Source organism: Littorina saxatilis, linkage group LG12, assembly GCF_037325665.1.
Source record: "Littorina saxatilis isolate snail1 linkage group LG12, US_GU_Lsax_2.0, whole genome shotgun sequence".
NCBI lineage: Eukaryota > Metazoa > Mollusca > Gastropoda > Littorinimorpha > Littorinidae > Littorina > Littorina saxatilis.
The window spans coordinates 37,483,179-37,506,607 of NC_090256.1; the positions used below are offsets into that span (position 1 = coordinate 37,483,179).

The 23,429-nt window shown below is 45.3% G+C and overlaps 1 protein-coding gene and 1 non-coding gene across 8 annotated transcripts in view; both read right to left on the minus strand.

Annotated features, from left to right (window-relative positions):
- The window catches only part of LOC138981855 (insulin-like growth factor 2 mRNA-binding protein 2), a 46,169-nt gene that overhangs the window by 20,138 nt on the left and 2,602 nt on the right, over window positions 1-23,429 (minus strand). For 6 of the 7 annotated variants that reach the window (XM_070354968.1, XM_070354966.1, XM_070354970.1 and 3 more), the window contains exons 2-7: window positions 19,275-19,326; window positions 18,019-18,128; window positions 17,467-17,521; window positions 16,916-16,964; window positions 12,846-12,934; window positions 11,117-11,203 (exon numbers count right to left, since the gene is read on the minus strand). In XM_070354968.1, the coding sequence (XP_070211069.1) occupies window positions 11,117-11,203; window positions 12,846-12,934; window positions 16,916-16,964; window positions 17,467-17,521; window positions 18,019-18,128; window positions 19,275-19,326 (442 nt within the window). The remainder of the gene's footprint in view (window positions 1-11,116; window positions 11,204-12,845; window positions 12,935-16,915; window positions 16,965-17,466; window positions 17,522-18,018; window positions 18,129-19,274; window positions 19,327-23,429) is intronic. The other variant, XM_070354965.1, reaches the window with a different exon arrangement.
- LOC138983403 (5S ribosomal RNA) lies at window positions 5,285-5,403 on the minus strand. Its single transcript, XR_011461139.1, has one exon. It is a non-coding gene; the product is annotated as a 5S ribosomal RNA (ribosomal RNA).

Here is a 23,429-nt window from a genome sequence, read left to right on the forward strand (position 1 = left end):
CTGATGCCTGCCAGGGGTTCAAACTCATTGCTACGCAGGAGTTTGAGGACCAGAAAGACATCCCCCTTGGGAAATGAAACCAGAGGTTTAGACACCGCTGCATTGCTAATACCCGAAAGGACATTAGCGATGAGGGAGGACCTGATCAAGTGTTCAGTTCTGCGACCAGTAGCGGCCGCAATCGTGGAAGCGATGGCAGATCTGTATCCAAGAAGAGTCTTAGAAGAAAGACTCTTCTTTTGATACACTTCCACCAGGAAGTTGGCCAAGTCCTGTGTTGAGGGATAAAGCGGCTTTATCCCCTTGGACAAGGCGAAGGTGGCCCAAGCTCTCCAGCGTAAGTCGTAGAGCTGATTAGTTGATCGCCTCTTAGCGTTCAAGGAAAACTCTACTGAACTCTTGTGCAATCCTAGTGCAAGCAGTTTGGAGCGCACAAGAGCCATGCGGTCAAGCACAGACTCTCTGGACGTGGATGAGGGAGGCATGATCGAGGCTGGAGCAGACCTCCCCCGTCCAGATCCAGAGGTAGAGGGTCTACGTGGGTGAGACCGCGAAGATCTGGAAACCACGGAGCTGTTGGCCAGTAAGGCGCGACCAAAATCAGTCTTGGTCGTTCCTGCAGATATTTTGCCAGCACCCTCGGAATCAGAGATGTCGGGGGATAGGCGTAAGCATCGAGGAGCCTCCACAAGAGAGTGAATGCGTCCAAGTGGAACGCATTCATGTCTCGAAAGGGGCTGACGTACCTGGGAAGCCGAGCGCTGAATCGAGTTACGAACAGATCGATCAGAGGACGGTCCCACCTTGCCCACAGACGCTGTAGAACGTTGTGAGCGATGGTCCATTCTGTGGAGAGAACCTGATCGCCCCGACTGAGAATGTCGGCCAGGGCGTTCAGTTTCCCCGGAACGAACTGGACTGACATCCGGACCTGATTGGTCTGGCACCAGAGCAGAATCTCCTCCGCCAACAGGGAGAGGGACCGAGAATTGGTGCCCCCCTGGTGGCGAAGGTAAGCTAAGCATGTGGTGTTGTTGTCCCCGTTGAAAATCAGAGGGGCCAAGGACAGGCCGAATGGGAGGGCCCGAAACTCGAACACCGTGCCCTCCCAAACGAACCAGAGCAGATGTCGGTACCCCAGGGCCACCAGGATGTGGAAGTAAGCATCCTGGAGGTCCCAGACATGGCCCAATCGTTTGGCCGGATGGCCAACCGGACCGACGAAGGGGTTTCCATCTTGAACTTGCACCTGTGAAGGTACAAGTTCAAGGTGGAGAGGTCCAACACCGGCCTGAACCGGCCGTCCTTTTTGGGGACGGTGAACAGGCGGGAGCAGAACCCCAGAGAAGGCTGAGAAAGGGGGTAGACCGCCTTCTTCTCGACCAACGAGTTCACCTCGTCCTGAAGAGCCTGCCATCTGGCAGGCTCTCGAGGAGGGGGGAACGTCCAAGGTAGAGCGGACAATGGAGGTTGTGACGACAGCGGTAGAGAAAACCCCGACCACACCACCCTCAAGAAAAACTGGTTGGAGACCAGTCTGCCCCACATGCCGCGGGCCCGAAAAAAGGAAACCGCCGGACGAAAGAGGGGCAACTTGAGGGGGCGTCAACGTAGGGCCGGGACTCACTGAAAATTCTGCTGGCGGGCAGGCGCAGGCTTGCGACCACCCCCCCTGGTGGTGCTGCTTCCCCTTACCTGTCTGAGCACCCTTCGTCTTGCTTGGGAACGCAACAGGCGCCTAAGAGGAGGAAGAAGGAGGCAGTGAAACTGGCTTCTTCTTCTTCTTCTGAGGCTGGGAGCTGGAGGTGACTGTAGCACTTCTCTTACTCCCCGCCGCCGTCGCCGAAGCAGCGAGGCCAACCATCAGAGAATCAGTGTTCCTCTGGCGTGTGGACTCCACCACAGAACGAACAGTGTCCGGATGAAAGAGGGAAGAAGGCTGAGGAAACGTGTTCCTCAGACTCTTCCTCATATCCGGAGGCACTATAGAAGTAGGCAGAAAATGATCACGGAACAGGGCCAATAAAGTGGACCCGTGTTCCAATGGCCAATTCTGCCGCAGACGTCACGCACGATCGCACGGCATGCAAAGCCCGATCCACTCGAACCGTGTCAAGGACCCGAGTGGAATCGGACTCTGCCCGATTGGGAGGGTCCAACAGTGTGGACAGCGTGCTCATCCATGTCAAGGCCTGTGATTGGGCCTCGACTGTGGAAGAAACGGTGGCCTCAAGATTGTGGAACGAAGCAGAGCTCAGTTCCACCTTCTTGACCGAAGGCACCTCCCCAACGAACACATCACCGTCAGTCCCACCCTAAACACTCGAAGTCTGGAAAGGGAGAGTTCGAGAGTCAAAGGGAAAAGGGAGGGACGAAACAGATTGGACACGAGGAAACAGTGGAGGTGCGCCTCCCGAAGGAAAGCATGGCACTGAACCCGCGTCCTCCCGAGGAACATAGGTCGCGTTTGCACGTGAATCTGTACTCCTCAGGCGATGTGCTGCCGCTTCCACCGTGGCACTTAGACTAGGGTGGAACGCGAATTGCCGGCGGCCGGATCGTTCATAAAACGAGCCGCCGGCAGACGCGGCGTGAGCCTCCCGCGCCCGGGCCGAAGCGGACTCAAAGGACGAGAGGGCGTCTCAGGGAAGGACGTCCTGAAACTGTTCAAACGTCCTTCTAGCTGTGCGAGGACGAGCCTCCTGCCTCTCGTCCTCAGACCCCGGGTCCACGTCCTGTGTGTCAACACTAGACGACAGACGCTTAAGAGAGGCATCCGTGACGTCAAGACGCCGCGTGATGTCTGTCATGTACTGTTGGAAAGTACGAAGCATAGCTTCGGAAGTTCCATCAGAAACCGGCAAGGGTAGAGGTTCAGTGTTAACCTCAGGGCGACCCTGATCCTCCTCCCTATCGTCCTCCGACTCACTCTCCTCTTCACTTCCCGACAACTCCTCAAAAGCAGGAGTGTAGGGAGCTTGAGGGGGAAGAGCCGAAAGCGATGAAGCAGGCTGTGAAGAAACGCCCACAGAAGCAAGAGGCCGCGAAGACCCCTGCCCCAAAGACGAAACGTCTCCAGCAGCCGAAGGGGGAGAAAAACAACAACCCTGCGACTGTTGGGTCAGCCCAGCCAACGAACCCCCGCCATTTATAGACTGAACAGGAACCCATGGGGTCTGATCAGAAAAGAAATGGTCCGGTCCGGTCGGGGGTGCCGATCCGGTCCGGTAGGGTGGTCCGGTCCGGTGCCGTACCATCCGGAGGTCCCGTTCAGCACCGAACCATCGTACCCACAGAAGTGTTCGGGTGGTTAGGTCCGGACGTGGACATACCGTACCATCCGGACCCGTAGGTCCGGTGGTCCGGTTCGGTGCCAGACCATCCAGACCAACAGAGGTGGTCGGGTGGTCCCGCACCGGACCATCCGGACCCGTAGGTCCGGACCCGTAGGTCCGGTACCATCCGGAGGTCCTGTTCGGCACCGAACCATCCGTACGCACAGAAGTGTTCGGGTGGTTCGGTCCGGGCGTGGACGTACGTACCGTACCATCCGGACCCGTAGGTCCGGTTCGGTGCCAGACCATCCGGACCAACAGAGGTGGTCGGGTGGTCCGGACCGGTCCGGTAGGGTGGTCCGGTGTTCCGGTCCGGTGTTCCGGTCCGGTCCCGTACCATCCCGAGGTCCCGTTCGGTACCGAACCATCCGTACCCACAGAAGTGTTCGGGTGGCTCGGTCCGGACGTGGACACACCGTACCATCCGGACCCGTAAGTCCGGTATGGTCCGGTTCGGTGCCAGACCATCCGGACCAACAGAGGTGGTCGGGTGGTCCGGTCCGGACCGGACCACCGGTCCAGCACCGGACCATCCGGACCCGTAGGTCCGGTCCGGTCCCGCACCATCCGGAGGTCCCGTTCGGCACCGAACCACCCGTACCCACAGAAGTGTTCGGGTGGCTCGGTCCGGACGTGGACATACCGTACCATCCGGACCCGTAGGTCCGGTTCGGTGCCAGACCATCCGGACCAACAGAGGTGGTCGGGTGGTCCGGACCGATCCGGTAGGGTGGTCCGGTGTTCCGGTCCTGTCCCATACCATCCGGAGGTCCCGTACGGCACCGAACCATCCGTACCCACTGAAGTGTTCGGTCCGGACGTGGACCTACCGTACCATCCGGACCCGTAGGTCCGGTGGTCCGGTATGGTCCGGTTCGGTGACAGACCATCCGGACCAACAGAGGTGGTCGGGTGGTCCGGTACCGGACCATCCGAACCCGTAGATTCGGTCCGGTCCCGCACCATCCGGAGGTCCCGTTCGGTACCGAACCATCCGTACCCACAGAAGTGTTCGGGTGGCTCGGTCCGGACGTGGACATACCGTACCATCCGGACCCGTAGGTCCGGCATGGTCCGGTTCGGTGCCAGACCACCCGGACCAACAGAGGTGGTCGAGTGGTCCGGTCCCGACCGGACCACTGGTCCGGTACCGTACCCTCCGGACCCGTAGGTCCGGTGTGTTCCGGTTCGGTGCCAGACCACCCAGACCAACAGAGGTGGTCGGGTGGTCCGGTCCCGACCGAAACACTGGTCCCGTACCGTACCATCCGGACCCGTAGGTCCGGGGGGTCCGGCAAGGGCCAGAGGTACTGTCCCGCACCGGACCCTAAGGTCCGGTACGGTCCCGTACCATGGGTCCCGTCCGGACCAAACCCGGAGGTCAAGTCCAGTCGGGACCCGTGGGTCCGGTTCGATCCCGACCCGTAAGCCTGGAACGTTCCGGACCCTTGGTCCGGACCATCCGTCACCCGAACACCAGACGCTAAGGAATGGCGTGGGGTCAAGACGGTCCGGTCGGAGGTGTCGGTCTGAGCAACAGAAACAATGTTCCCGTCGCCCTGACCATTCGACAGAAGTACCACGTTCTGTCGAACACCTCCACGTCCAGTAACTAGTCGGCCGGAGCGTTTCAAGAGGGACAGCCACCAGTCACACGGACGTCAGAGGGAACCGTAGTAGCAGTGGTCGTAGGCACGAAGCCTGAAACCCCTGCCCCCACAGGACCGCCCTGAACGGGGTCAATTCGCATCCCAACCCCAGCGGGGAGGGAATTCAGAGACCCCGTCATCTCCTCCGATCTCCCCCCCCAGGAGGCCGAAACTACTGTCAAAACAGCAGCAGACGACCCAGCGAGGGAGTTCAGAGGAGGACCCGTGTCCCTCCTGGCTTCCACAGCGGTGGAAACCGAGGAGGGCACAGGAGAGGCACCGGAAAAAGAAAGATTTTAATGCCAACTGCACCCGGTGTTCCCAGGCGGTCACCCATCCAAGTACTAACCGGGCCCGACGTTGCTTAACTTCGGTGGTCGGACGAGAACCGGTGTTTTCAACGTGGTATGGCCGTTGGCTGTCAAAACCTGAGTCTCTCCAGTAGCCCCTAGATCGGATTCACCAACCCCCAAAGAGGGTTGGGAATCGACCTGCCCCCGGATTCGAGCCAGGGGGGAGAAGGAAACCTTCCCCCCAGGCTTGAAACCGGGAGGAGCTGAAGCCTGAGACTGAGGGCCGGACAACGGCGTCGAAGGGGGGGAAGCCTGTTCCACTGAAGGAGAAGGAGAAAGAAGCTTTTTCTTTCCCCTCGAACTTCCCCGAACCTTCGACGGCGCAGCCCCGCCCGAAGTCCCAGGCTCAAGCCCAGCCTGTTTGAGCAAGCTCGCATTGAGCTTGCTCAAACAGGCTTTCTCCGCCCTCCCTCGCCGCAAACGCAAAGCGTTTGGGGAGGGAGAGTCGGAGCGCCGAAAGATCCCCTTCTCCGTGCGTAAAACATGACGCTGGGCGCCCGGAGAAGGGTTGCCCCCGGCAGACTCTGGTTCCGTAGAACCAGAGCCCAAAACAGGACGAGACATCCTACCTCGCCCTGTACGTACCCTTAAAGACCGAGAATTAACAAAATTCAAAGAAAATTTAGGTCAATACTCAAGTGAATGCGGCGAAACGAGAAGCAGACGACCGGTCACCACGAAGTAGGACGGGAGGCACGCCGAGTCCGCCACACAAAAACGGAGGCACAAGTTGAAGGAAACACAACGTAGCCTCAAGCCAGAAGTGGAATAACACACAATAATCCAACAGGTGATAGTCCACACAGAAAAGGAGCCTCTTAGTCCAAAATAATCCGGGAGCGTAGCAGAAACACAGCCGGTCTGACACGCGCGAAAAAAGAAAGAGGACGCGCCACCTACATCCTGTAAGGGGGAAGCACTCGGACAGTGCTTGGGATCCACGGTGGCGCATGGTTATGGGAGATAATTGTACCCACTCAGCGTTTTGTCCAATTTTTTCGGCCTATAATAGATAATGTGCAAGAATAGTACTGTCGAGGTAAGTGTTATATTGACTCACTTTTTCTCAAGTGACTCAAAAAAACCAATAAACACAACAAGCAAGTAAACAAACTTGTTTACAGTTAATAAAGACATCCATGCATTTTGACAACCCAGTTGAAACAAAGGGATCAATTGTCCATGAATCCATTTATGTTCACATGGAGACAGGGAGATAATTGTCTCTAGATCTCCATTTGTTAGCTCCCTTGTCTTGAATTTGTAACTTGCCCAATGCAAATTATCAGAATGTAATCAAACATAATTACTGAGCTGGAAGATTTATATTCCCACTTTCGCATAATAGTTCAAGATAGTGTTTGATTTATCTTTACTTTCCAGTGGTTTGTTATAGAACTTCTTGAAAGTGGATACATTTGACCAGCCTGCCACTTTCAAAATATCTTGAACAGCAACACCCGACTTGAACATTGCTGAAGATGATGTGCCCCGAAAGCTGTGGGGTGCAACATTTGTAATTCCTGCGCGTATGAGGACAGTTTTTAGCCACCTAGCTCTGGTGTCTTTCGCCGCTGGTCCATGTGGCTGTTGGTAACACAAAAGTAACTGGTCAGTCTCATCACTCTGACATCTGAATTCTACAGTACTATTAATGTACTGTCGAAGACAAGTCACCACACACAAAGTTTTGTCTTCTGTATAAAACGGTAACTGCAAAGGTTTTGGGTGAAAACCAGGTCTAGACTGCTTCAACTTTTCAGTTATGTAAATTGTACATCCATCATCATGAAAACAAATATTCTTCAACCTGATCAAATGAATTGTCTGCACTCTGTGGGCAGTAATTAACAACAACAAGGAACACAATTTTAAAGTCAAATCCTTCAATGAAAGTTCAGAATTTTCACCCATGTTTCTGAAAAACTGCAAAACTATCTACATCCCAAGTTTCATTGTATCTTGGTTGTGGTGTACGCAGTTCAAAGATTCCCTTTATAAATCGAATTACTAAAGGATGACATCTTACTGTTTTATTGTCTGGTAGAATAACCACTGCAGATAGTGCACTCCTTGCCATGTTTATAGCACTGTATCCTAAGCCATCTTCATACAGCTTAGTCAAGAACTGCAACACCTCATCTATAGTCGGACGAAGGGGATCGCACTGGCACTGCACACAAAACTTGCTCCATCTGCTGAGGTAGGAGGCATACTGCTGTCTGGTTGAAGGTCGCCACGATGCCCCGATAACTTGGAAAGTCTCACCTTGAACTCCTCTTGCTTCGAAGGATTTCCTGATAAACGACAAGCCAGAAGTTGCAGAGTTCTGTGGAGCGGATGCACATCTTGCGTATGTGGTAGATGGATGGTAAGCTTTCCCTTTGGAAGAAGAACAGGCTCTTGTGTCAGCATTTTCAACATCTGGGGGTACCATACTGCCGTAGGCCACTTTGGAGCGATCAAGATTCCTTCCGCTCTGCCATTTGTTGAGCACTTTCTGCAGTAAGCTGAAAGGCGGAAAGGCATATATTAACCATTTTGACCAATCTTGGGTAAAGGCATCAATGTCTAAGGCTTCTGGGTCTGGTATCCAGGACACGAATGGTTTTATCTGAAAATTTAATCGTGATGCAAATAGATCGATGTCTGGCTTCAGCAAACGATCTTTTAATTTGCAGAAAATATCATGATTCAATTTCCACTCAGTACGATCATTGAATTGTCTTGACAAAACATCAGCTTCTGTATTCAGTATTCCTGGGATATGTGAAATTGATATCCAAATACCATTTTCCTCGCACCACATCCAAATTTGTTTTGCAACGTTATTGCAATCTGGAGAACGCAATCCTCCCATATTGGATACATAGGAGACTGCACATGTGTTGTCTGTCAAGACTTTTGCATGTTTTCCTGTGATCATTTCTTTGAAACTTTTTAAAGCGTACAAAATTGCCATCATTTCCAGAACATTGATGTGCAAGTTCATTTCTGTTTTGGACCATCGTCCTCCAGTCTTAAATTGACCACAAACAGCTCCCCAACCACCTGAGCTTGCAGCATCCGTCTGGATTTCAACTTCAGGATTAGTTTTTTCAATGGGGAAGAAAGATGAATCTAAATTTTCAATCCACCAGTCTAGTTCTTCTGTTGTCTTATCTGTCAAGCTTGTCAGCGATTCAAAATTTCCTGCAGAAGATTTTAACGATGTGGATTTTAGTCTCTCTAAACTCCTATAAAACAGTGGGCCCCACTGAACGGCTGGAAAAGTTGCTACCAACTGGCCTATAACTTGTGCCAGTTCTCTTATGGTCATCATCTTTCTTTTGAGTTCTGAACATGCGAGCACAACTTTTTTCTTTCTTTCCAGGGGTAAAGTAACTGTCATATCTTCAGAGTTTAAAAGAAACCCCAAGTACCTCAGTTTCTTGCAGGGTTTAAGGACTGATTTCTCTGTGTGGATAATAAATCCCAGTGAATCGAGTAGTTTCACTGTCTTTGACACATTCTCTGCACACTCTTCAAAAGAATTACCTTGCAGATAACTATCATCAATAAAGGAAGTGGATAAATATCCCTGTGATCCGAGTGTGGCATAGACTGATTTCATTAACTTTGTGAAATAATGAGGGCAGTTACTTAGTCCATTTGGGAAGCAGGTATACTGATAAAGTTTGTTTCTCCAAATGAATTTGAGGTATTTCCTGCATTCTGCTTTAATTGGTACAGAGTAGTATGCATGTCTGAGATCCACTGAAGCCATGTAGCAGCCTCTTATCATCATTTGAGTTGCTGACGTAAGATTGTCCATCTTAAAGTGTTCATATTGTACTGAATCATTAAACTTTTTTAGATTCAAAATGAGACGGTAGGAGCCATCAGGTTTTGGGACCATGAAAACAGGGGAGATAATTTCATCTTCCTGATGCACCGATTTTTCAATAATTCCCAAGAATAAGTTTTTCAACTTCCAAATCCATTTTTGTCCATAGATTTCCTTGTACTTGATTTTTCAAGTAAGACAGATTTTCAGAATTTAAATCAGAAAAATCATCTATTGGAATATCAGCACCGCACACCATATCAAGAATAAATGGGTCTGATGTTATTTCTTCCCATTTTTGAACAGACTTTTTCAGTCTACCTGCTTCAAAAGGGCGGTTAGGTATTGTATCTTTACTTACAGATTTTGATGGAGAAGGTAGCGGAGCTACTGCTGGCCTTGTTGCCACTCTGTTCGTCCGCTGCCGCGGTAGTTCGTTCTGCCCCGTGCACGGTGAGGTCCTCTCCCTCTCATTCTGCCTCTTGGTGTCCAGGTTCTTCCTGCACCTCTTGGCCTCCAATTTTAATCGTTTTTTGCAAAGGGGTTGTTTTATGGAAAAAACTTTTGACCTTTTAGTTTTACTCCACTTGACTGACTGAGACCCAGGCCCATTCTAGCTGTTGTATCAATGTTTGCACATGCAGCTTTCAGGTCATTGCCAAACAACATATCCATGATTGGAACTTCTGTTGAACCAAGTTTTTTGTACTTTTTGTTCAGTTGAGCATTTGAGATTTTCCCCCTTCTGTCGATTGACAGATCATGGTTTGTTTTCTGTACAAGTGCAATAGAATCTGCTACACCTTTCATCAGTCCCCGAATTTCGGGTGATGCACTTTTCAGTATGGTTTGCCATATGTTAATGAGTGCATAGGTCGCTGTGCACAGCGCCTTCTGATACTGCTGTAGTTTCAAATCTGCACCTCTTGTTGCACGGTCAAGTATTGACCATATCTCCGGATTGACCTTTGGAACAACAACCTTCAAGTTTTTAGGTCTGGCATACTTGTTCATTTTTTCTTTCATTTTTTCTTCTGAAATTTGACCTTTTGCCATGGTCTCATCAACCAGCTTCGTGATACCTTCCGGTATTTCTGGTGCAAGCTTTTCAGCATTGTCGAACTCTTGTTCTATTTGTGCCATTTCTGTGTCAGAATTACTAGTGCCACAAGTTTGACCACAAGTTTGACCCTCCTCCACTCTGATCATCGATTATATTTGATCATCATAATCTTCGAACGAATCAGATTCGTCTCCAGTCTCTTGTGATTCTGCTTTTCGCTTTTGTCTTTGTGTCATCTTCGAATCATCAGGCGATTCGCCTTCGATCTGGCCTTGTCCCTGACCTAGCAGCGCTAGGATACGGTCGTTTTGTTTTTTCATGTTATTCCAATCGCTGATTGGAATGGTCACTGCCTCACACCGAGGTTTTTTCTCATCCTTTTTCTTCTCTTCTTTTCTATTTGACACATGTTTGTCCTTTTGACTTGAACAAGGCAAGTCTAACAATTGATCCACTTCATCCGCGTGGATTTGGACTTCAAGCACTGATTTAGTGCTGTCCAACATTGTTCGAACCAATTCTAAGCATTTGCGACAACAAATAAGGAAAATAGACTTACCAAAGGTCAAAACGAATGGTTAACCGAAGGAATAAATCAGTCAAGTTAGGAAAAAAGGACCCTAAAAGGAAGGATTAACCTGATAAAGTAAGACAGGTTTTGGAGAAGCTGCTATGGCGGCCGGAAGTCGTACGGGAATGGCGTGTTTCCGGCGGTGTGCGCATCTCACAAATCACGTAGTTTCGGTAAACTACGAGAAGTGGAATTACACAAGATAATTCACATGAGAGATCAAATCCAAAAATGAAATCATTACTTTGGTATCCCTTTCTACATACTGAAGCTGAAAGTACAAGCACTGCAGTGTGTTCCCCTGCTCACCCATACATACCTGGCTCTGCTCTGTTGTGTGATGTTTCTGATTGTCTGTCCAGATTTTCCAATGATAGCACCAACATATTCACTGCCAACCACTATTCTGTAAAAAAAAAAATAAAAAAAAAATCTAAATTCAAATGCTGAGCCAGTAAGCAATGACAAAAATGTGATACAACATTCATAAAATGGAGAAAACATTTGCATACAGCTTCATGAAAATACCATTGTGGTGCTACATTTCCAAGTCCAGATGTTACTACATTTCCAAGTCCAGATGTAACACACTTAAAGAGAAAGAACAGCTTCACTGCTCCCCTTTTTTCAGAAATACATTTCCAGCATTCGAACACAACATTGTAAAAGTCGTCACACAAAATATACCGAACAAATATTTCTTATCATTCTGTCAGCCATTGGTCTCATGCAAATGATATGAGGATTACACTGTTACACTTGTATTACCAGAAAAGGAACAGCAGACTAAAAGTAAAATCCCTGATATTCCATCTTAGCACCAATTAGCTGATCAGTTCCACAGTATTGGCGTTAACCGGTAATTACTGTTATTTTCAGGGGTGGGAGCAAAAAATCTGAGCTAAACTGAAAAAAAAATTGGGGTCCAGGGGCCAACGGCCCTTGGTGGGGTTGCAGGGGCTACGCCCCGGTGGGGGGTCTGGGGGGCAAAATTGAACTTTTTAAGGCACGTAAGTCCTCTCCTTGAAAAGAAACCTACATTTTATTAGTCCCTAGGCTTAGAGAAAAGATGTTTTCTCTCAGTGTGTCAAACAAATCATCTTTGAAAGAGGCAGCAACACCATGGGTCATTGTGTAAGTCGCAGTCTTTCTGCACATGGACAGTTGGTCTAATGTTGGTGTGTCAGTTGCAAGCTTTAGGCAAAAGGAAATCAAGTCCGGTGCCAGTGACAATGGTAAACTGTGTTCTGCTAAAAATGCACAAGTCCTTACTTTGGCATCAACTAAGCAGTCTTGTTTTGAGGCAGCCATCACGGGTTCAGCAGCAGGAAGTGTTGTGTGCTGAAGCGCATTCAACCTCTCCACGTGGGTTGTATCTCTGGCATGAATTTCAGCTGACTTTTTCCCGTTCGATTTGTAGACAACTTTTTTGCTGCAAACTAAACACCAGGCTGAGCCCACTTCGGAAGTTTTGCGAAGCCATTTTCTAAATGGGCGATTTAAATCGTCCACCAAGTTCATCCCGTCGTTCCTCCACTTGTTTTTATGTAAGCTCTGGTCGATTTTTCGTGTCTTCGACTCATCGGTAATTAGCTCCATCTTAATAAGTAAACCCAGCTCGCGATGTCTAGGTTTCACTCGAGACAAAAATGGCGGACAGCATGTTATTTCCGGAAGTATCTTCAGTTTTATGAATCGGAAATTGCAAAACCGAAATAGACACGATTAGGATTCAGGTTTTTTTCCTCACCTTTATTTTAATTTTTGCTACACGGAATTCCGTAATTATACTGAACTACTCCCACCCCTGTATTTTATCAGTTGAAATGAGAAAATACCGGAACAAAATTAGCTGCCGGTATGACCTACCAGTTGATTTTTAAAACTAGCGGGTTTTTTCGCAGGCAAAAAAAACCCAACAGTACTCTTGAGTTGGACTCTTACTGCTTAAAATGACCAGCCTACGGGTTTTTTTTGGACTGTTTGCATCATAAAAGTGTGCGTACCCGTTTGAAATAATACTAGCGCCATCACTGGTTCCAACTCACCTCAATGGAAGCTCTTGACGATTCATCCCTGAGTTTGAATTCACATTTGAACGTGGCCTTCTGGGACTTTTGTTGTTGGCGAAGTCAACCTGTTGTTCAGTACAGAAAATTGACAATCAGAAAATCATTCAAATAACGCCTTTTAGTTCCCTCAAAACTATTCACAGAATTGAATGCAATGGAAATTTTCCTTCAAGCATGTGAACTAAAGATTCATCCAACCCTAAAAGCTATCTTTCATTTCTTTTACACAACAGCAACAGACTTCCTCACAGAATGGAATACAATGACATTTTTACTTTCACTGTATATACTTAACATTTACACAGGCTACATTTTATAACAATAACAAGTTGCGCAAGGCAAAATTACTACATTTAGTCAAGCTGTGGAACTCGAAGAATGAAACTGAACGTACTGCATTTTTTCACAATGACCGTAGTCCGCCGCTCGTGCAAAAGGCAGTGAAATTAACGAGCCTGTTTAGCGCGGTAGTGGTTGCGATGTGCTGCATAGCACGCTTTTCTGTACCTCTCTTCGTTTTAACTTTCTGAGCGTGTTTTTAATCCAAACATATATCTATATGTTTTTGGAATCAGGAACCGACAAGGAATAAGATGAAATTGTTTTTAAATCAATTTCGGAAATTTTATTTTAATCATAATTTTTATATTTTTAATTTTCAGAGCTTGTTTTTCATCCGAATATAACATATTTATATGTTTTTAGAATCAGAAAATGATGAATAATTAAATGAACGTAATTTTGGATCATTTTATAAAAAAATAATTTTAATTACAATTTTCAGATTTGTAATGACCAAAGTCATTAAAGGCACAGTACGCCTCCCGTAAACCATCACAGATACTGTCAGGTTTTTACACACAGTACAAACACCCTTCCATTTGAACGCTCACCAAACGGGAACATCCTAGGTGCCCTACGTAAAGAGCGAGCAATTTTCAAAGAATTAATTTTGCGGAGAGAGTGTCAGAGACAATCGGACCGTGGTGCGTTTTGGCGCTAAATCTAACATTTAAAATCTAAATAATAAATTGACAGCTTGTTACACAAACATTCTTAAATCATAAAATAATTCTTTTTTCATCAAGACAAGATCAGTACAATTCGAAGTTTTGAAAGTTTGAAAAAAGAAAAGCCCGGAAGCAGGGTCACGCAAGGTCGTGGTTCTCGTAGCAGACGGTTCATACCTATCGCCAGTTCCTCTGAACAGTTCTTTCTTTCTTTATTTGGTGTTTAACGTCGTTTTCAACCACGAAGGTTATATCGCGACGGGGAAAGGGGGGAGAGGGGATAGAGCCACTTGTCAATTGTTTCTTGTTCACAAAAGCACTAATCAAAAATTTGCTCCAGGGGCTTGCTAACGTAGTACAATATATTACCTTACTGGGAGAATGCAAGTTTCCAGTACAAAGGACTTAACATTTCTTACATACTGCTTGACTAAAATCTTTACAAAAATTGACTATATTCTATACAAGAAACACTTAACAAGGGTAAAAGGAGAAACAGAATCCGTTAGTCGCCTCTTACGACATGCTGGGGAGCATCGGGTAAATTCTTCCCCCTAACCCGCGCGGGGGGGGGGGGGGGGGGGGGGATCCTCCGAACAGTCAAAAGCCATCGCTAAAGTTCTTGTAAACCACAGCCGTTCGTTTCGTGCATAGTCAGAGGTACCTAATAACGTGTTATTGCAGATAAGCTCACAGCGAGTCGCATTCATTGATTCAAATTACTAACTGACGAGGGGGCGGGGATGTAGCTCAGTCGGTAGCGCGCTGGATTTGTATCCAGTTGGCCGCTGTCAGCGTGAGTTCGTCCCCACGTTCGGCGAGAGATTTATTTCTCAGAGTCAACTTTGTGTGCAGACTCTCCTCGGTGTCCGAACACCCCCGTGTGTACACGCAAGCACAAGACCAAGTGCGCACGAAAAAGATCCTGTAATCCATGTCAGAGTTCGGTGGATTATAGAAACACAAAAATACCCAGCATGCTTCCTCCAAAAACGGCGAATGGCTGCCTAAATGGCGGGGTAAAAAACGGTCATACACGTAAAATTCCACTCGTGCATAAAACACGAGTGTACGTGGGAGTTTCAGCCCACAAACGCTGAAGAAGAAGAAGACTAACTGACGACTACATTGTGAACAAGAGGCGAAGCCTTCACGGCTCACGTAAGAAATCGACAAACAGTAACACAAACTCAATCACTCCGTCACACATACACACACACAGTAAGCATACCGTCGCGATATAACCTTGAACGGTTGAAAACGACGTTAAACACCAAATAAAGAAAGAAAGAAAGAGTAAGCATAAGTGATACGGTGCAAGAGTGCGAGACACTAGATCTAGATCTGTCTGTCTGTAGCCTACTTTTTAGTACTTACGGGGACACGACTGCCAGATGGCCAGATCGACACTGCGCTTTCGACAGCGCTTCCTCGCGCAGACACTGGAAACACGCTGTGCAGATTAACCTGTAGGAAATCTCCTTTGGTATCTTCTTTATCTATTTTTCTGGAGCTACGAAACCGAACAATGTGAAATCATGAGTCTTCTTCGAATCGGCGAACTGCAGCTCGGTGATAACTGTATCTATACCACAATCCTTCACACGATCTGACCTAACCTTGACCCCTGACCTGGTCTACATACCATACACGACACAAAACAGCTGTTTTTACCCCCCCAAAACCCCCCACCACCCATTTTCTTTGGATACACACTTTAACTACATACGTGCCGACGAAATGTTGATCATTGCTTCAATATTTTGAAGCTGTTGCTTGGATAATAACCAGGTAAAATTAGTATTTCGGTGTTTAGTCAAATGTTAAAGTTTCTATCACATACACACACACACACATACAGACAGACAAAGTTTAGCATCGCATAGGCTACACTTACGTGAGCCAACAAGAAGAGCAAACGCTCGATCGAGTCACTTTCGCAGTTCTGAATATTATATGAGGCATCAGATGGACAGGAAGAAATTGCTATTCACAACACAATGAGTCACGTTCACATAAAATTTGAGCCCGGTCACTTTTATAGTTTCCGAGAAAAGCCCAACGTTAAGTTGTGTGTTGCCGAACAGAAAAGGCTAGTTATCTCCCTTGTTTTTCTGATAACGTTCGTAAAAGGCTACAGATGTAAATACTTTGATGTAAAGAATAATCCTACAAAGTTTCAATCACATCCGATGAACTTTGTCAAAGATATAAAATGTCTAATTTTTCCTTTGACGCTGACCTGTGACCTTGAAAAAGGTCAAAGGTCAACGAAACCATCGTTAAAGTGTAGAGGTCATTGGAGGTCACGACTAAACAAAATATGAGCCCGATCGCTTTGATAGTTTCCGAGAAAAGATATAAAATGTCTAATTTTTCCTTTGACGCTGACCTGTGACCTTGAAAAAGGTCAAAGGTCAACGAAACCATCGTTAAAGTGTAGAGGTCATTGGAGGTCACGACTAAACAAAATATGAGCCCGATCGCTTTGATAGTTTCCGAGAAAAGATATAAAATGTCTAATTTTTCCTTTGACGCTGACCTGTGACCTTGAAAAAGGTCAAAGGTCAACGAAACCATCGTTAAAGTGTAGAGGTCATTGGAGGTCACGACTAAACAAAATATGAGCCCGATCGCTTTGATAGTTTCTGAGAAAAGTCCAACGTTAAGGTGGTGTCTACGGACGGCCGGCCGGACAGACTAACACTGACCGATTACATAGTCACTTTTTCTCAAGTGACTCAAAAATGAGGGTGTGACAGTGCCGCCTCAACTTTTACAAAAAGCCGGATATGACGTCATCAAAGACATTTATCAAAAAAATGAAAAAAAACGTCTTGGGGATATCATACCCAGGAACTCTCATGTAAAATTTCATAAAGATCGGTCCATTAGTTTACTCTGAATCGCTCTACACACACACACACCACGACCCTCGTCTCGATTCTCCCTTTATGTTAAAACATTTAGTCAAAACTTGACTAAATGTAAAAAGACAAGCAAAGCTGAGGAAAGGAGAAACAGTTCTGTTCTTACTTTGAGATTTGCACCTTCAAGGTGGTAACCGTCTAAGGAAGTCACAGCCCTGAAAACAAATAGAGAAAATAAGGTAACAAGAAGAGCAAATGCTCATACAACCTTTACTCTACAGTAACAACTAACATAATATGAATCAGAATAAAGAAGTGAAAGCATGTAATACATTTTTTTTTAAAGCCCAAGGGAGATCACTATCACTGCGAGCAAAGCTTGTCAAAAATCCGGGATCCAATCTGAGCCTGGTTCCAGGCAATTGTGCCGTAATGACTGCTAAACTGTGCCCCTGGCACTGATGGGAAGCATCCCAAATAGATCCGGGAGCCTTAGGACCAGGGTTACACCCCTTGACCTTGTATTTTTAAATGTAAAATAACAACATCTTGATACAATATATACTAATACCTTTGCAGACCTTTATTTTGAGTATTTTTCTTTTATATCCAGCCATACACATTTTTTATTATTTTAATTCAAAGATACACAAAAGAATTGAACCTGTGAAACCATGCTCAAAGATGACTACAATAAACATACTAAAAGTAACTTACTGTTGGGCATTGTCTGGTGTATCAAATGTGACGTAAACTGCCCCTTCCGCTCCAACTGAAATACAATGCAAACAACAGGATTGAAACTCACAATCCTATCAAAACAAGTCTACGGGTATTAACTGTACAATATTTAATCAGATCTTTCATTTTGTCAGTGCAATGAGGGTAATATTGTACTGTGCTAAAACTTTCAGCTTTGTTTGCCATGATCAAGGTAATCAATAGAATTTGAAAGCTGATCGAACCCGTAACTTATTTGACAACAACAGTATCTCTCTGCGAAGGCTACCTTGAAAATGTTCAAACGGATCAATAGTGACTAAAAGTAAACCCAACTGAAAACAATACCTTAAATTAGGTCATAAAAAGTTTCAGAAGCAAGAGATGATTGTAATTTACATACTCCGCAACCCCATAGCTATACCACACTCCTGCTGTTCCTTACTTACAGTTCAGATCCCTCCCCCCCCCCCCCCCCCCCCTTCACCAAAGGAATCTTCAACTTATTCCATAAATATTTAAAAGAGAAAAAACAAAACGACACACTACCTTCTTCGACTTTCTGTACACCACTTGCAACACTCTGCACTACAGCTTCAATACTTTCACGGCTAATGTTGGAGGGTATGTTCCTGATCTGAATTTTGTTTCCTTTCCTGCTGAAAGAACCAGAGACAGTGCATGTCATGTCATTGATCTGACATTTTCTGTGTGAAACAAAATAAATCTTAACAAACAAATGAACCACAGAAGAGTTAAAAAAATAAACTGCACAGAGGAGGACTACCACCACTGATTTTCTCAGAATGTGGCTTTGCACGACAATATCCTGCTTAAACTTAAAGGCACAGTAAGCCTCCCGTAAACCATCACAGATACTGTCAGGCTTTTACACACAGTACAAACACTCTTCCATTTGAACGCTCACAAAACGGGAACATCCTAGGTGCCCTCCGTAAAGAGCGAGCAATTTTCAAAGATTTTATTTTTGCGTGGTTTATCTTACCCCTGAGCCCGTGTGATCAAGTTTCCCTTTTTCACAATGTAGTCGTCAGTAATTTGAATGCGACTCGCTGTGAGCTTATCTGCAATAGCACGTTATTTAAGTACCTCTGACTATGCACGAAACAAACTACCTCTGACTATGCACGAAACAAACGGCTGTGGTTCACAAGAACTCTAGCGATGGCTTTTGACTGTTCAGAGGAACTGGTGATAGGTATAAACCATCGTCTGCTACGAAAACCACGACCTTGCGTGACCCTGCTTCCGGGCTTTTCTTTTTTCAAACTTTCAAACCTTTGAATTGTACTGATCTTGTCTTGATGAAAAAAGAATTCTTTTATGATTTAAGAATGTTTGTGCAACAAGCTGTCAATTTATTATTTAGATTTTAAAAGTTAGGTCTAGCGCCAAAACGCACCACGGTCCGATTGTTTCTGACACTCTCTCCGCAAAATTAATTCTTTGAAAATTGCTCGCTCTTTACGTAGGGCACCTAGGATGTTCTCGTTTGGTGAGCGCTCAAATGGAAGGGTGTTTGTACTGTGTGTAAAAGCCTGACAGTTAGTATCTGTGATGGTTTACGGGAGGCTTACTTTGCCTTTAAGTAGGAACCAGGATATAAATATCATATAATATTGGTCGATAAAGTGTGAACACTGCTTCCTTCTGATAATGCAAATCAAAGCACATTCTTGTTCTGTCCTGGTTTGTCAACACACCCATACGATGTATATTTACATAGATCACCACAACCTTCAGCAAATTAAAAAAGACAACATAAGCTTTCACATCATACAAACCTTCTGCGAGAGATAGCTTCTACTTGCATTGTTTGGCCGTTTAGTGTCACTCCTGAAGAAAAAACAAAAAGTAATAGTAACTAACATGCCTGCTATTGTGGGTGAGTAATTAATTCAAGGATACCCTGTCAAAACTTCATACTAAATTATAGTCAACATTACCATGTCCTGATTAAAAGTTGACAACCCAACTTAACACTATTGTGATTAGCATTGCCACAGTGTTAACGTCCCCCCTGCCCAAGCTTGCCACCAAGAAACTTCCCAAAAAACAGTAACTGTAAAGAAATCTGTCTATGTTACGACTCAACTCCAAACAACTCTTGTTTAGCCGAGACTGAAATATTTTGTTGCGCCATTGGGGCAAGAGTCTACAAGACCTTGGAGACATGTAGAAACGAAGTAATGACGTCACTAGTATGAGAATCTACATGTTGGATCAACGTCATTACTGCGTCATTAATATGCGAATTTACGTAACTCATGGAGTTGCATTGTGGGATGCAAACAGTTATTGGGGAGAAGGCAACGGAACCGCTAATGGAACAGATCTAGAACCATTACGGTCGCTCTATTTGCCGGGTTCTGAGAGGCTATAAGTGGGAAACAAGACACAGGATAGTGCCACAAATGGAAAGATTTATTTATTTATTTATTTATTTGTTGCTTAACGTCCAGCCGACTACGCAGAGCCATATCAGGACGAGGAAGGGGGGGATGAAGGGGGCCACTTGTCAAGCGATTCCTGTTTACAAATGCACTAACCCATTACTTGTGTCCCAGCAGGCTTTAGTAAAACTAAATTAATACCTACTGGAAGATTACCAGTTTCCAGTATGTTAAAATAGGCTTAACCTATCTACTGCTGGACTTACATCAGAACACTAACAGATTAAACTACACATGAATCGCGAGACAAGCGGCAAGAGAAGAGATTTTTGGAAAAAATACAGGTGAATGAGCAAGAAGGCAGAAAAAAAAAGAATTCATGAAGAAAAAGAGAGCATGACAGGAAAGAGGAACCAAAAATCTACCTAACAGCAAACTAGAAAGCTCCTGCGGTTCCAAAAACAGGAGGGGCCTTTAATTTCATAACCGCAGTGCCCCACTGCGGGAACAAATGGAAAGAAGATTTGCGTGAGCCGTAAAGCAAGTCGGAACAAGAATCCTGTTGTAACCACCGATGAAAAGCCACCGGCACCCAAGCTGCCATCCCAAGGCCTGAGATGTAATCCGCAGCCGCACAGACTCGTATAGTAGTGTCCGGAAAGGAGCATCAAGAGGGGTTCGAGTGCCTATGATCCGCTGGGATAAGGGTGAACTAATCAAGCTACGCCACCAGTGTGATCCACCAGCGAGGAGCAAAAGGAGCTCGTCTACTAATTATCATCATTAAGTGATCTTCATCAAGTTCGTCACTGCTACGGTCATCATGTGAATCCAGGCTTCCATCAGGACATTCGGACTTTGTAACTAACCAGCCCATTTGAGATAAGTCCAGTTCGACATAAAAACTAGCTGTCAATGCAAGAACAATTAATTATGAACGCGAATTCGTTAGATCTAAAATAGAAATAGTTTGTTAAAGAATCCGGAAATATTACCAACCAATAAATTATTCATCAATCTAAATCATCAGTGTTTTACGAGATTGATTTGAAGCATGACTATTGTAAAGTATTGAATAGAACTTTGGTGTGTTCTTAGATATTGTATATCTAAAACACAAGGTAAAAAGTGGAACTGCAACAGTCTAGCAAGCTTGAATTAAGTCCAATCACCACCAAAGTTTGTGTATTAATTAAAAAATGGATGCCCAGTTCAGTCGTGCTATTTATAAGTTTGTCATGCGATTTGTTTTAGCATAGGGGGTTAGAAAGGGGGATAATTTGTGTTTGTTAACGGTTTTTTTTTGTGTTTTCTTTTCCACTGCTTTTTTAAAAGTTATTTTTTTAAAAGAAAGTATTATAAATAATGTTATAACCAAACAAGGTGTAAAACCTATGATTAGCTGAAATATTGTTGACATTGTACACAGAAATAAGGAGACAGTTCAAAGAGAAAAACAAGCAATTCACGCATTCACTCACAGCATCCTGACTCAAATGAAACAAAACTGTGACCCTCACCAAATGATGTCTAGGTAATCCATATTGAATATAAGTCACATTTTCACAACAAAGTACCAACTGTACACCTATAAACATTTCCAAAAGGATTGGGAGGCTCCAGCCAGCCATTGTTATCAGTGCTGCCACGCCCCCTTGCACCTACACGATGCGTCTAGCAGTACCACCCCGTGTAGTTTGCAGACTCGTACTAGGAACAACAGGACTGTTTCTTCCTCACTATCACTGCTATTATCGCTTTCTTGAGGCGAAAACGACACGTCGGAATCATGATCTACAGGATCCTCAAGATCCAACATCCGGAGAATCTCCTCCCGTGACAAGGCTCGCCTTCGATTCATTTTTTTTGTTCGAAAAAACCACGCAAATCTGCACTAATTTGATCAGGGCGGAAGAGGAAACCACGTGTATCAAGAGAAACAACTCAATTTATTGCAATCTTCAAAAACTGGGAAGCAATCACAAGTCGTGTACCTTGTATGACCGTTACTGAAAAATTCACCTCCCGTTCATGGGCGTGTCAGCGCTGCTACTGATTTATTCACCTCCCGTCGCGAAAGTGTTAACACCAATTACTTTGGTTTTTAAAAAGAAGGGACACTATCCAGCTCTAACCCATCTTTGAGTGACTATTGTGTCCCTTGTCATGCATGTGTGCCAGCTGTTCTATTCAAGCCTCCAACTTGACGCCTCTACAAAAGTGAAAACGTACAAAAGACTTGAGCAATCTCTCACTCTCAAATAGGCTGTGCATCTTGAACCTTCCACTTTTAACAACAGATAGCCACCATGACTAAAATTAAAAGGGACTTATGCAGGCTGGAGAAAAAATGGATGCAGACTTTTTAAATAATTTTACACTCTCGTCAATCGGTCAGTTACTAATCCATGCACAAAACAAATTATCAAGAAGACTAAACAGCCTGTTGACCGGGCACATCAAGCCATGTCATGTCTCAAGTCTTGTTGCCATTCCGAGTGCATTTCCTATTTTGATTTTGTTAAACTCTCTCATGGCACCGACATGTGTATCCCTGTCACATGAATGTTAATGCCTAATATTTGAACAGTTTTTATGAACTATAGTGTTGAGCAAAGATCATTGTCAATATCTTGAATATCTTTAACCCCAGGCACCAGAATGAGCAAGTCCAGTTCAAAAACAGCTGTGCATCAAACTTGACATTATGACAGTATAGTGCACATCATGAGCTAGATGTAAGTGAAAGATGCAGCAAGCTAATGAGCCCAAGACCATTTGCAATGCAGTGTTTTACCCAGACTCAAAGGACAATAGGTCAGTAAGACCTGGACTGAAATTATGTATCAGTCCAAACATTTTGTTTACAGTACATTTCATGCACACACACATTTCTGTCACACGACCTTCGTGTATATCAAAACTATCAGACGGTCAACCAGCCAGGTGTCAGATCAAAAAAAGTATTTGTCAGTGACTGAAGCCCTAGAAAACTCTAGCCATGATAATTAGTATGGCTGATCCACAGTGGGGTCTCATTTCCTCCTCAAAGGAAAACGTGTCACTTTGTCTTTAAATATGAATAAAGTGCAAATCAGTGCTGACAATGACATTGAATTCCATTTCCTACATGTTAAACGACTCAATATACTGGTTGGTGTGCAAATCAATGTATCAATTTAACTGACTCAGGATTGAATGAAACTTGGAAGTGTGACTGTTTGCCACCATGTGCTACTACAGTGGTACCCTTGTCTAATGACTTAAAACTGTAACCAAAATTTGGTCGCTGTGGGTAGTAATAATATACTTAAATAAAGTTTTGGTGTGTTATGTCCATGTCGGGGTCATTCACTGATCTGGAATGTCATGGAAGTTTTGCTTGATGCCACTCCGACTCGCAATGTGATCATGTACCTCTTTAAGACAATCATAGTAACTAGTTGACTATTGAATGAATTACCATCACATACAGTTTTGCTTGTTTAATCCAGCAACATAACTACTCAGTGGTTAATGTTTGCAATTAACACACAGGGATCAAAC